Below are 14,500 nucleotides of genomic sequence, written 5' to 3' on the forward strand. Positions count from 1 at the left end.
CTCCTCTCCTGAAGAGGAAGGAGCATATAGTACTTCCTGTTCCCCCTCTCTCTCTCTTCAACCAGCAATGGATGCAGGCATGCTTCTGCTTGCTCTACCTTAGGCAGATGCCTGAAGCTCGTTATACTGTAAATATAAGTATTTTGCCTGCATTGTTTTTACTGCTGCCATTGCTGTGAACCAATGCAGAATTATAAGTAAATTTTCAAACTTACTTCCCAGGGGAGCCAGCTTCCTTTGCAGCTGGACTTGCTCAAAACAGGGCTTTAACAGCCTAATTCCTATGTACTTAATTTCACTACCAAGGATGGGATTTTGAAACTCTGTTCAGCCCACACACATGGGCACCTGTAGGGATAAACTGCAATTAATAGATCCACTCCTCTCCATTGAAACCCATGCCACAGGAATTACGTGCTCTTTCAACAAATGCACACCAAATATTCCCCCCCCCCTCCGCCTCAAAGAAAACTAAAGCAGCATTCAGATTGGGCAATGTGCCCTGTTGCTGCCCTACCTGCAGCCTTGAGAATACCCCTTGAGAATAGAAGCTGCAGAACCTAATGATGATCTGTTAAAACTTCTTACATACATTTTTAGTTCTCTTTTTCAATCCCAGATTTGCTTTTCTAGTGGAAGGTACTCATTCAAAGAATCAGCTGCTTTCAAAGAGCAGAGAACTTCCATATTAAAGGAAGAATCCCACCCAATGAAGGCAGTTTTTATTGCTGTTTCATGACTGGTCATTGTTGGGAATGACAAGAATATCTATCCTGGTTGTTTGGACCAATGTAAAAATACAAAGGCATAGTATTAAAACCCTGATTCATAATTCCCTAATGCTATATTACTAGCGAAGATAAGGTAAAGGGTAAAGGGACCCCTGACCATTAGGTCCAGTCGTGACCGACTCTGGGGTTGCGCGCTCATCTTGCATTATTGGCCGAGGCAGCCAGCGTATTCCAGCTCATGTGGCCAGCATGACAAAGCCGCTTCTGGCAAACCAGAGCAGCACATGGAAACACCATTTACCTTCCCGCTGTAGCGGTTCCTATTTACTAGCATTTTGATGTGCTTTCGAACTGCTAGGTTGGCAGGAGCTGGGACCAAGCAACGAGAGCTCACCCCGTCACAGGGATTCGAACCGCCGACCTTCTGATCAGCAAGCCCTAGGCTCAGTGGTTTAACCACAGCGCCACCTGGGTCCCTCTCTAAAAGGGCAGCCACTGGAATACCTCATGGGCCTTGGGTGCCTTGACTGTGGCCCTTTGGACCAAAGCCTTGGTGTCTAAAGTCTTAGGACAGCTAGCAATTGACTCCAGACACTTACTAATAGAAGTAGAAATGGCAGCAGCCTAATTGTCAGAACATAGATGACCCCAAACATCCAATTATAAGTTTAAGTCAATTGGGAGAAATGTACGGTCATTCCTGACCTACCAGGAGTGACCTCCGTCCTAATTGGCTTGACCTTGTGGTTGACTGGGTCATATGCTTTCTGATAGCATACAGCTCCTGCCTTCATCACTTTATGGTGAAAGAAAAATATGTGTTATTCAGTTTACCAGCTATAGGATTCTAATACACTTCTAGCTCATTTCATAATTCTCAGAAAGCCTAACCTAAAATCAACACTTGTACTCTCTAGCGTAAGATTTGCTTGATTTTTCCCTCTCAGGGGCTTTTCATGTGCTGGTTTTTGGTTTTTTCCCTAAACATACAAAAAAAAATTTTTCACACATATTTTTCTATGTGTGAAGTAAAAAGTGAGTCTTATTTTTCTGTTGCAAAGTACACAGATCACACAGCTGATGTGGGCACTAGCTATATAAAATGTGCAATACAACTGATAGAAAGAAAGCAGGAATTGCTAGAGAAGAGATGAGGAAGGACAGAACCAGTGGCAACAGAGGAACAAGTAAGGTCAATTGTGCTTGTCAGGGCAGGACTTTGGGACCTCACTGAGCAGAATCATCAGGAGAGCCCCCAAATGCAACAGGGCTGTCCTGCCACATACTGAAGTAAGTGAATACACATTATCGTCTAAAAGAGCGGGCCCTCAAAAGACCAGAGTCTGGAATTCCCTTACTACAGCACTAGGTAAGTTGAGGCCAAGGTAATAAGAAAAGGCTTTGCGGTGGGAGTAGATCTTGAGGCAGGACTTGAAGGAGAAGGTAGCCAAATTCTGATGAGGAAAGGGAGGCTGTCCAAAAGAAGGTGGAGAGAAAGGCAAAAGATACTAGTGGGAAAAGCCAGGAAAAAAGAACAGTGGATGATTCATTTGTTTGTGGTGGAAAACCCATGCAAACCTCTTCTCCCCATGTGGGTAGTAAAAGCAGTGAATGCTCATTCAGAGGCTCCATAACAGACAACATGTGTATCTCACATCTCACTCTCTGGCCAAGGGACTAGCACAGCTCCCCTCTTTCTAAGGTCTGCACAGTACAAATCCACATTCAGTTGTGATAAACTGAGCATGGGAAATTCCCCAAAGATTGCATTAGTATTATTATTCCACATTAATATCTTAGGGAGGAGATGCTAGAGATATATAAGCAGGACTGGATTCGGCTCCATAGCCCCCCATTGTGGCACACAAGCTAGTGTCTCTCTGCTATATGCAGGGAAGTGGAATGTGAAGAAGTCAATTGATTTACTTTGGTCCATATTATTGACACTCATAATTACATGTGCACATGCATATACATGTGCATGCACACATGTTCCAAAACGTACTTCCCTAAGCCTATAGCTGAAAGTGTGAGTGTTTCCTGATCTGCCTTAAAAAGAAATTCTTTAGCAAGTAAAAATACAATTTCTCTTTTCATTTTTTAAATGCTTTTCATTATTCTTCATTTGAATATGTTCCCCCAACTTCTTCCTAAGTGTCATGCAGCTTCTATTCTCCATTAGCATTTTAATAATAATAAAAATCCACTCTTTTCTTATTCCCTTTCTACCAGTTCTTAAAACCCCAGGCGAGATCTGTAGACTGAAATTAACCGTGTGCCAAACAACTACTTTTGCCAGTTCCCGACGACTGCCAAAAGGCAAGGAGGAGACTTTGACAAGTCAAATCTTTACAAAGAGAGAGAAAGAAAGCAGGGATGCAACCCCTATGTGCTCATCATGTGAGCAAAGTAAGAAGTGAAGCACCGAGCTGCTCAGGAGAGCATAGCACAACCTACACAGTGAGGGGACGTGCCTCGGTATTCCCTGCGCCCCTCTCAGATGCTTTGCATCTCCTCCGTGCATTCAGAAAACATGTTCCCCAGCAGCAGCCAGGCACGGATGAAGTCTTGCGGTCAGGTATATAATGGCTTTGAGCTCTACTCTGAGCCAAATCGCTATTTCACCCTGCCCCTTTGGGCCAATTGCTTGACCTCCTTATGCCACAATCAAGCCTATTGTCAAATTGGCTAGACAGAAGCACGGCTGCAGAAGGAAGGATAAAAGAGCCAGCCACTATTTTTGATTACTAGCATGAGATGGAGGGTGTTTCCTGATAACACATGAAAGCAGCAGTGCTTCTCAGAGTCAAGTTGAGCATTTGACTTTCCCTGTAGGTTCACAACAGTGCCTGGTTTTTAAGAGCAGAGCTAATTAATCACAAGCTGCAGCGTTTGCATTCTCCCATGAGAGAGGAAGAGGGGAAAGTACCGAGAAGCAGGACCTCTAGTTATAGACATCGTGGTTATCACTTGTTCATTAACAAGCTGGCTCGTTCTTCCCTTCGCACAAATGCCACAGTGATCCATGCCATTCCATCAGTGAAACGCAGCATCTTTGCAGCCAAATATTTCCAGCCCAAAATATCAGGGAGGGAACCAAGAATGCTACTGCAGTGTACTAGGCTATTTGGCACCCTGTAATGAGTCCTTACTTTTATTAGCAGAGATCTAGCATTATTTATCCATCCTAGTAAGGAGGATCAAGGTCTGACATTTGCCTTTGGACAAAAATGACATCTTTATTTTCCCAAAGTGCCAGAAGCATTCTGAACTCTTGCAGCAGGCAATCAAGTACAGTACTGAAAACCCATATCAATGACTAGCTCTTTTGGTGAATCGCTGGACACTTAAGACAGAGAAACAACTTCTAATTTCATTACATTGATCAAAGCTGTTAAAAATCAGGACTCCGCAGTGCTTTGTTAGACATGGCACATTTTTAGGACACCCACTATTGCTTCTGTTCTTAGTAATGCGCTGTCCACAGCACGATGAGGTGAAGAGTAGCCTGCACTCAAGTCTCCATTGCTAGGCAAATGGTGATAAACTAAAAGTAAGCCTTCCAGATCAAAACGTCTATGTGGCTGTTGTTGTTTTCTGACAATGTAGAGGAATAGGCAAGACACCAAAGGTTTTGGGCCCCAAATGACCAATAACGACTGGGAAGTAAAAACTGTATTAAAAGACAGAATATGGAATTTTCAGATCTGGATGTTCCACTTGGTGCTTGTAATTGTTCTGTGCCTGGTGACAGTACATGCAAAAAGCAATAAAGGGGGAGGTAATAATCAGAACATTGCCTCCAGTGGGCTTTCCCCAACACTCTATGCACAATTTTGCCTCCTTCCCAAGCCTTTAATGGCAGAACTGACTAGAACCTTCCCGGCATCAGGTTAAAATAAAATTGAAAATCCTTCTTATGGCCGTCCTAGGAGCATTATGAAGCAAGATGCTAGCTAGCTAAGTCAACCTAACAATGCCCCTTTCATTGCTCTCTCCAGCAGACACATTGCCTATAATGTAGCTGCATCCTCAAAGCACAGCTATTCAGAATAAGACTTCAAGGGCGCCACCTTTTGATAAGACTGGGTCCAGAAAATATATATGCATACATACACAAATGGAATCCGTCAGGCAAACTTTAAGGAATCCTTCCAATTATCATTATTATTATTATTATCGTTGTTGCTGTTATTATTAGACCCTTTTATTGACTGGAAAGAAAAGGCTCGGAGTTGCCTTTGATTTGTTTGAAATTGTATCCTCTTCTTTCATTGCATGTCAGCAGAGAGGCGAGGAGGGAGGGGTACGTGCGTTTCCCTTAATAAATGAAACGCCAGGCTCTAAACTACGGAAAAGGCTCACGCCCCTCCCTCCCTCCCTCTCAGCCTGCGCGTCCCCCCACCAACCGAGCCCACACGGACCCACTGAAGGGTTTCCAGGGATGGATGGGGCGGAAGAGAGAAAGCAACTGCATTACAAGCCATGTCCAGAGCATAACTCTCTCTCTCTAGAGGGAGAAGGAAGGTTGTGGTTTTTTTATATATAGAAAGAAAGAGCTTCTCTCTGAAACAAGCCGTGTGACCGAAATTTCCTCCAGGTGCTCTTATTGCGCGTTTCCCACCACCTAATAAAAAGTGGGGACAGTAGGACTCTCCCTCCTTCCCTGGCACCCACCAGCCACCCAGAGACCAACCACCCAGAGAGGCTTTGGGATTTGTCGCGTGTTTCCCCAGACCGTGTTTATTTCACCCCAACCAATGGGGATGGGAAAACTTTTCTTCTTCTTTTCGGCAAAGCAAGAAAACAAAGGGAGTGGACTTGTGCCAACCATGGTACTACTACGAGCGAGCCCACAACCCAGCCCTCCTGCCCCCAGCCCCCGAGGGGCCATTTGACTCACGCTGCTGTTGTAGCCGGACCAGTGGACCATGGCTTGGTTGTGGGCCGAGTCTCCGGCGAGGGCAAAGGTCGTGCTGCTCAACCTCCACTCTTCTCCGGCGCCTCCCGCTCCCCTCGGCTTGCCGGTGCGCCCTTCCTCCCGGGAACCTTTGCCTGGCGCTCGCGGCGCTTTCTGGCCGTCGGTCAAGGAGACGCCCCAGGCGCCCGCGTCTGCCCCGAGGCTGTCCGGGGCCAAAGGCTGCCGCTCCTCGGCGCTTCTCCTGGCCCTGCGCTCACGAGGGTTGCCGCCCGGCATTTTGCCAAGAGAGACTCCTGCCTCCTCCGCCTCCTCCTCCCTGGCGTCTCCGGGCACCCGCTCCGTCTCCTCCCGGCCAAGCGCCGGCGAGTCTCCGCTGCCCCTCGCCCTGGCCGAGAAGAGTTGGCCGGGTCGGCGGGGCGTGGGGCTCCGGCGCGCCCTCCCGGTTCCCTTCAGGGCGCCAGCGGCTGCTCCCCGGCGCGCCCCGGCGGCGCTCAGCCCACCCAACCCCCGAGCCGCCGGCTGACCCCTTCCCGGACCCCGATCCTTTCGGAGCGCTTCTTCCCTTCCTCCTCCTCCTTCTCTTTCTTCTCCCTCGCCCCCAGCACCCCATCCTCCGCCGGGTTTCCCCGGCAGGGCTTCCCCTTCGCCGCCGTCCCCGCCGCCGCCGCTTGGCCCAAGCGGCACTCCCCGAGGAACCTCCAGAGGCGGCGGCGGCTGCTGCTGCTGCAGAAGCTGGACCCGGAAAGATGCCGGAGATGTGGAGAACGAAGCGGCGGCAGCAAAGCAAGAGCGGCAAGTTATCTCAGCGGCGGTGAAACGCCAAGTGCCCAGCCAAAGCCATGTCGAGGCGATCCAAGCGATGGAGCAGCAGCCCGAGGACCAGCCAGAGCCTCTCTCCATGCCTCGCAGAGAGAGTTGCTTGTTTGGGGTGGGGGGTGGGGGAGGCAGATCCTTTAGAAAAGGAGGGAGGGGAGAAGCTGGTTGATTCGGAGGATTCCTTGGCAGCCAGAGGTCTCTTCTTCCACCTTTTCCTCTGTGATGACAAGCAGTTGTTTCCTTTTAAAAACAAATCCCCACCGAAACAAAACCACAGACACACTCCTGTATAGTTGAAACTCTTGTTCTTTCACTTGGTAGATTTTCTTTCTCTTTTCTTCTTCTTTCTTTCTTTCTTTCTTTCTCCCCCCCTTCCTCCCCAAAAAAGTGCTTTTCAGTGAAACTGTTCACGTTCGAGGATTTGATCAAGTAAGAGGATAGCACCACCAAGGGGAGGAGCTGCTGCGCCCCAGCGAAACGCAGCGGCTGAACTAGACCGAGCCGTTCACCAACCACGCTGCACTTCCAGCGGAATCCGGCGGTGTGTGTGTGCGCGCCCGCGCGTCGGTGCCTCTGTGTTAGCAGAAAGAGCGAGTGCGAGAAACTCACACGGGCGTGCGTGGGCAAGGAAAACAACAACAGCCAAGGAGGAAAGCCGATAGGACCACCGCCGGGGGGTTTTCTCCTCGCGTGCCGCCGCGGAATGGGAAGCACCGCCGCTTTGGCCCTGGGGAGGCGAGTGGCGGGGGCGGATGGGGAGGGCGGGGGCGATGCAGTAAGAGCCAAAGATCTCCCGGGTTTCCCCAACACCCAGAAACGGACAGCTTTTATTTCTCCTGCTTTGATAGTCCCGTAACGGAGGCCGGTGAAGTAACAGTCTAGGCTGTGTGTGTGTGTGTGTGTGTGTGTGTGAGAGAGAGAGAGAGAGAGAGAGAGAGAGAGAGAGAGAGAGAGAGAGAGAGAGAGAGAGAGAGAGAGTTTAAACCTGATCTGTTCCTGTTGGTTCGTAAGGAAGTTCCACTGCTTCCAATAGTATATCTACCCAGCAGTATGCATAGGATCGCGGTTCTGGATTTCTTGTAGTTTGAGCGAGGAAAGGATCCTGAGTATTGCTTACTGAGCACCCACAGCGATCCGTGGCTGATTGGCAGCCCAACCCTTTGCGCGCTTACTCGGAAGCAAACCGCGCCGAGGCTTTACTCCCAAGCCAAGTAAGTGCATAGGGCTGAAAATTTCACGCCTTTGGAACTTCCAGGGAAGACCCCGTGCATGTACTGATGCTGTCGACTCTATGAGTCTCTGAAGCGCAGCACACAAACACAAAAATACATTTATATTACTATTTCCACACTCAAACGGCTAGAAATCCAGGTCCGCGGTTCTGTACAGACTTACTTGGGTGTAAATCCAACTTGAAATAAAACCAACGGGACTTCATTCCGTGTAAAAGTGGTCAAGAACCCAGCTGTCAAGCGCAACAAATTTCCGTCTCTAGGATGATTCATTCACATGTCTTCGCTGTGGAACTGCAAGTTACAAATGAGAAGGGGGGGTGGTCCCTAACGTTCTTTTTGTAAGCGAAGAAATGCTAATAGAAAGGATAAACTGTGGTCGTGAATACAATAATACACAACAGCAGAAATGACACACACACACACCCCGCAAAATATCCATGTCGAGAACAGAGCTCATTACAGGTGGATTTCCCCAAGAGACTTCCCTAAACCGAGACAGTATAAATGGTGGCTGCAGGAAGGTGTGTGTTTCAAAATAAAACACATATTCCCTGTCCCCGGTCCTACGAATGCCTCACTACTGTAGGCATTCTGTGACACTACAGAAGAATGATCCCCACTCCCCCAAATTGGGGTTGTTTTTTGAACAATACTTTTTGCAAAATAAAAAAATTCCTTCAGTAGCACCTTAAAGACCAACTAAGTTTTTATTTTGGTATGAGCTTTCGTGTGCATGCACACTTCTTCAGATACAGTGAAATGGAAGTTTCCAGGCACTTATGTAGAGAAGGGGTGGGGAGGGGTGGGGATGGGGAGGGGGGATCACTCAGAAGGGTGGTGGAAATGGGTGATTGACTGACTGATAGCTGTTGATGACCGCAAACGACTGCAAATGGTTTTGCATGAAAAAGCAAGGGTTGAGATGGCTAAAGATCGCTTATCATGTATAATGAGATAAGAACCCGATATCTCTGTTCAAACCAGGTCCCTCCATGGTTTTGAGCTTGGTGATAAGTTGCAATTCAGCAACTTCTCTTTCCAGTCTATTTCTGAAATTCTTTTGTAGTAAGACAGCTACTTTGAGATCTTGTATAGAATGTCCTGGGAGATTGAAGTGTTCTCCTACTGGTTTTTCTGTCTTCTGGTTCCTGATGTCAGATTTATGTCCATTTATCCTTTGGCGTAGGGTTTGGCCTGTTTGTCCAATATAGAGAGCTGAAGGGCACTGTTGGCATTTGATGGCATACACAATGTTAGAGGATGAGCAATTAAATAGTCCTGAGATGGTATGTTGGATGTTGTTGGGGCCAGTAATGGTGTTGTCTGGGTGTATGTGGCAGCAAAGTTGGCATCTGGGTTTATTGCAGGCTCTGGTACCAGTGTCCATGTTAAGTCTGGTGGTTGTATTATTGTGGGTGAGGAGTTGTTTAAGATTGGGTGGCTGTCTGTAGGCAATGAAAGGTCTTCCTCCCAGAGCTTGAGAAAGGGAGCGGTCATTGTCCAGGAGAGGCTGTAGATCTCTGATGATGCGTTGTACTGTTTTAGCTTGGGAGCTGTATGTGATGACTAGTGGTGTTCTGTTATTTTCTTTTTTGGGTCTGTCTTGCAGCAGGTTCTCTCTAGGTATCTGTCTGGCTCTGTTGATCTGTTGTTTAACTTCATCAGGTGGATATTTTAGTTCTAAAAAGGTTTGCTGTAGATCTCTTAGGTGAGATTCTCTGTCTGTAGAGTTGGAACAGATGCGGTTGTAACGTAAGGCCTGGCTGTATACGATGGATTGTTTGGTATGTTTGGGATGGTAGCTAGAAGCATGTAGATATGTTTGCCGGTCAGTTGGTTTTCTGTATAAGGTGGTGTCTATACGTCCATCCTGTATTTTTATAGTAGTGTCCAAAAAATGTATTTCTTGCATAGATTGGTTCATTGTTAGGTTGATGGTGGGGTGAAAGTCATTAAATGTCTGGTGGAAGGTTTCCAGGGTCTGTTGTCCATGTGTCCAGATAATAAAAATATCGTCAATGTATCGCAGGTACAGGAGAGGTTTGAGTGGGTAGGAGTTAAGGAAACGTTGTTCTAAATCTGCCATGAAGATGTTGGCATACTGTGGGGCCATGCGGGTGCCCATGGCTGTGCCGCTGATCTGGAGGAACAGGTCATCACCAAATTTGAAGTGGTTGTGGGTAAGGACAAAGTGGCAGAGTTTGGTAGCAAAGTCCGCTGTGGTTTTATCTGAAATGGTGTTCCTTATGGCTTGTAAACCATCATTGTGTGGGATGTTGGTATATAGAGATTCCACATCCATAGTGGCTAGTATAGTATTGTTAGGAAGATTGTTCAAATATTGTATTTTCCTCAGAAAATCTGTGGTGTCACGTACGTAGCTGGGAGCACTGATAGCATATGGTTTCAGAACAGAGTCCATACTTTTTGCAGTTTATTCAGACGAGAGGACAGCTCCTCCGATCTCCCTCCCTCTCCTCAGAGTCCAGTTAGTGCATTTAAAGAGTTAAGGCGTGAGCCTGCAAAGGCGGTTAGAAAAAAACGGGGGGGGGAGGAGAGACACCTCAAATATTCTCCTCTTTCCTTGGGTTTCGTCTCGAAACCGTCACGTTCAGTCTCTGGGAAGCCATAGCCCATTCAGGCGCTGCAAACAGGCTTATTAGTGACCCTTTCCCCCGCGGGTAATTCTGGGATTCTGGGATTCGCCACTCCCAGGCGCAGTCGTCCAGTCTCCTTCAGCTGCCTTTATTGACTGATCTATCTATATTTTTAACATGCTCCATCCCAGGGACTTTGCCTAGGAGACGTCCTTAAACACAATGCAGATGTTTGCAAAGAGAAGCAGATGAAACTTGGTTCTATATACTGTAGTAGGAACGTGGGGAACTGCCTTGATCGTCGGTTCATGCAGCTCAGTATCAACCAGGAGCAACCAACCTGGTAGTTCTTCAGATGCTACTGGACTACACCTCACATCAGCCCCTGCCACCATGGCCAATGATGGTAGGAGTTGTTGTCCTGCAACATCTGGATGGAGTCAGGCTGGCTGTCCTGGTCTATAGTAACAGCTGACGTATCGGATAACAGTCTTTCCCAGCTGTACCTGCAACTGCTAGGGAATAAACCTGGGACCTTTTTCGTGCAGTGCATGTGCTCTACTGCCTAGTAGAAATTGTTTTACAGAATGCAGTGAGGCTTGCCACCTGCAGGGGAGGATATTGACAGTCAATTCCACCCCACACCTCTGCTTTCCACTCAAAGCTTCTCCCTGCTCCAATCACAGGAGCTCCTCCTAACAGCCAGTATCTGTAATATGGAGCCTTCCTATTCAGAGGCAGCAAGGTGTCTTTTAATACCAGATGCTGAGTGCAAACAGCAAGGGAGCCCAGTTGACTTCATGTCCTTCTGCTTCTAAGCTTCCCAGAGGCATTTACTTGACCCTTGTCAGAGGAGAAAACAAAGTGGTGGAGACTAGATATAAGCAAGCGGCTTACTCAAGGCAGCAAACTGAATTAAAGACATTTAAAGTGCTAATCCCCAACACTCCTCAACCTCAAAATTTTCATGGCCAGTGCTTTGTCCCATCATTTGCTGACATGCCATTGATATGTCAGCCTCTGAATTGCTTACTGCTGTACCTCAGTGCTTAGCTATCCTTACCCACCCAACCATACCCAGCTGTCAGTCACAGCTCTCTTCATAACAGGACATCAGTAGCAATGTGGGGATACCTTATGTCAGCACTTGAAAAGATGTGGCTACCCTAGATGTCGTTGGACTACAGCGCACATCATCCCTGACTTTTGGCAATGCTGGCTTGAACTGATGGGAACTGCAGTCCAAACAATCAGGAGGACCAAATGTTTGCCATCCCTGCCTTATGTCAGATTGCTGGAAGCCCCGTGTTGATGGATGACTTAAACCTCTGTGTCACAGAAAGTACCACTTTCCAGAGCTGGAAATTCAGCTACCTCTGGCATGTTTTTACAACTGTGGGTAAAATGTTCGTGGTTATGATTACTTAAGTCCTGCTGGACAATTCACATAGCGCACTCTCAGTTATGCCTGAACATACTGTAAGGGGCTAGAGTTTAATAAGCTTGCAGAGGGCTGGTTTGATTGGCTGTCTCTCACTGGTAAACTCTCATGGTGGTGTTCATGGGGACCTTGACCAAACAGGAATCTTGTAATTATTATGCAAAATATTTTCTGTAGGGGAGAAAATTAACCTCACCTAAATGCCAAACATATAGTGAAGATCCAAAGTCTTGGGGGGGAATTATAGACTGCAACAGTAGTTCATCAAAGGTCCATCTCCACATGGAGGTTTTGTAGATTCTACACACAAACATTACGGTTAATCTCTCCACACCAGAACTTTACAGGGCAAGAACAAGAGATTTGCCACTGCCGCCCCAAGAAGTCAGTACTATGAAAAAGGCCTTGACCCTTGAAAAGGGAGGGTCTTAAAACACTTGCCACCTCTTGTTCTCTCTAGGGCAACATGTCCAACCACACATAGAAATATAACCCTTTTAAAACTTCTTGTTAAGGTTCTGCTGCACCGGATGGGAGAGTATTATGTGATAGCAGCCATCCCAGAAACTGTGTTCAAAAGGCAACATTCCTCTGTCCTTCCCCTCAACAGGTGTGTGTGTGTGTGTGTGTGTTTATTAAGAAAAATGATGCAGTTTCATTTTTAAGCACCTGGGAAGCAAGAATCTCTCTAAGAAGCAATGGATATTTGGTGAAGCAGTCTTGGTGAATTTATCACACCTTTATTCAGCTGCACTCTCCCACTGATAACTGGAAAGATGCATTGGCTCCTCCTAAGGCATCAACTAGATCAATTAAAAGGAGCCTCCTTCCCGAGGAGGAAATCCTCAGAACTGCCACAATCTATCCCCTAGGTACTAAAATGAAAGTAGTTCATCATAGGCAGACTTAACCCAAAAACATTGCAGACAGCACACTGCAATGATGTTTTGGGTTAATGTAAAGCAAGTGGTGGTTGGGAAAGGAAAACTCACATTGCTCCTACCTCAGCCAGGGCTGACCTCTCTCTGTAGAAGAACTGTTGCAGAATTCTGATGTGGTCTTCCAAGGGGTGATGGACAGCCCGTCTGCTAGATCTGAGAGCCAATGCAAGGCTGCTGAGAAACACAATGGAACAGAACAAAGGTGTCGCTTAGTGAGGTGACAAGTGAGGGGGATGCTGTACAGAGGGAAACTGTTGACAGCTCCAGCATGCTGGGCATGGTAAAAGGGGTTCCTTCAAAGTCACATTCTTCTGCCTACCAGGTGCAGCCTTAATGGCTGAGGTGTTGAAGAGGGTCGCAGCTGAACCAAATGATTGGTCTCTTGTGGTGGCAACCCTGCCAAAGACTTCTGAAAAAACCAAAGGCAGCCTAGCATGCCTTTCTGACTCAGTCTATGATACAGCTGTGGAATAATTTTTTTTAATTAAAAATTGAAACCAATCTGCTGTCTGTGTCTAACTCAGGGTTGGTTAAACTAATAAAAGCACACATGGGCGCACACACACACACACGAACATTTCTTTTCAAGCACACTAGGGGATGCTTTTATAGGGGGAAATGGGTATGAAAATTTCCTGGAAGTGTGCTTGAGCATGGGTGTGGTCCAGGTAGTGTGACATCATTGTGACATTGCCACATATTGGTTGGTGCTTTCAGTGCCTTCCTAATGGAGAAGAGTGCCGTTCATGTTCAACATTGAGACTTATAGTCAGAGCTGCTAGGGATGCTGTTGGGGTGCCCATCATGGTTGCTATGTTGCCTATTGTTTCAGCAAAATCACTCCAGTTAAGATGTGCCATTAGCAGATAATGCTGGCTGCAGAGCAAGCAGTTAGGTTACATAGGAGAACATACTCTGCTCTGATTGAAATATGTATTATTTGGTGATGAGACTTTGCACGGGAATAATAGGATTGTTTTTCAATAGGACCATATTTATTCATGGTTATATTATTGCAGTTTCTTTGCAGTCCTTGCAGTATTGTACATTGCAATAAAAAAAAAAAACCTCCCCACCCACTGATCTCAGGTTATCCAGAAATGTATTTGTTCACGTCCAAAAGAAAGGGTCCTATTAGCTGCATGCAAATGAAGCCCTTATGCAAAATAGTAGTTTTGTTTATCTGAAAGCCCAATTATCCAAATGTGTTGGTTGGCCTTTTTGGTATTTGCATAAGCAAGATTGTAAAAACAAAAAAAACAAAAAAACAGGTAAATTCCCAAGCAGAAAAACCTAATTTGTGGAAATAGTTGTGTAAATATTCATTTCCATCAGGAAATTATTCTTTTACCATGAAAGATATGTTATGATTATGGTGATTAGCACATACTCAGTTTCCACAACACACTCTATTGCACACTATAGCAGACTAAGTGAAGCTCAACAAGCCTCCCTGAAACAAGTTAGTGCTTTTTACGTGTATGTGACACTCTCACATCCACTGCAGGACACACTACACTGTACAATATGCCCTGGTCCTAACCTGGTACATTTCAGCCATGACTGTGGTGGAAGAGGAAGGCTAGAGATTTCACCAATACTACATCTCCACAAATTAGAGGCACCTGAAAATGAATGCATTCATCATTCAGTGGTTGCAACATGTGTACCAGGCATCCCCAAACTCGGCCCTCCAGATGTTTTAGGACTACAACTCCCATCATCCCTAGCTAACAGGACCAGTGGTCAGGGATCATGGAAATTGTAGTCCCAAAACATCAGGAGGGCCGAGTTTGTGTACCATATATGTATATATCA

At 46.6% G+C, this 14,500-nt stretch overlaps 1 protein-coding gene across 1 annotated transcript in view; it reads right to left on the reverse strand.

Annotated features, from left to right (window-relative positions):
* Positions 1 to 6,093, reverse strand: part of SORCS3 (sortilin related VPS10 domain containing receptor 3) — a 415,691-nt gene extending 409,598 nt beyond the window's left edge. The window contains exon 1 of the mRNA XM_035133724.3: positions 5,635 to 6,093. Within this exon, the coding sequence (XP_034989615.3) occupies positions 5,635 to 5,928 (294 nt within the window). The 5' untranslated portion in view covers positions 5,929 to 6,093. The remainder of the gene's footprint in view (positions 1 to 5,634) is intronic.
* Between the last annotated feature and the right edge of the window lie 8,407 nt (positions 6,094 to 14,500).

Source organism: Zootoca vivipara, chromosome 5 (genome assembly GCF_965207765.1).
Source record: "Zootoca vivipara chromosome 5, rZooViv2.hap1.1, whole genome shotgun sequence".
Lineage (NCBI taxonomy): Eukaryota > Metazoa > Chordata > Lepidosauria > Squamata > Lacertidae > Zootoca > Zootoca vivipara.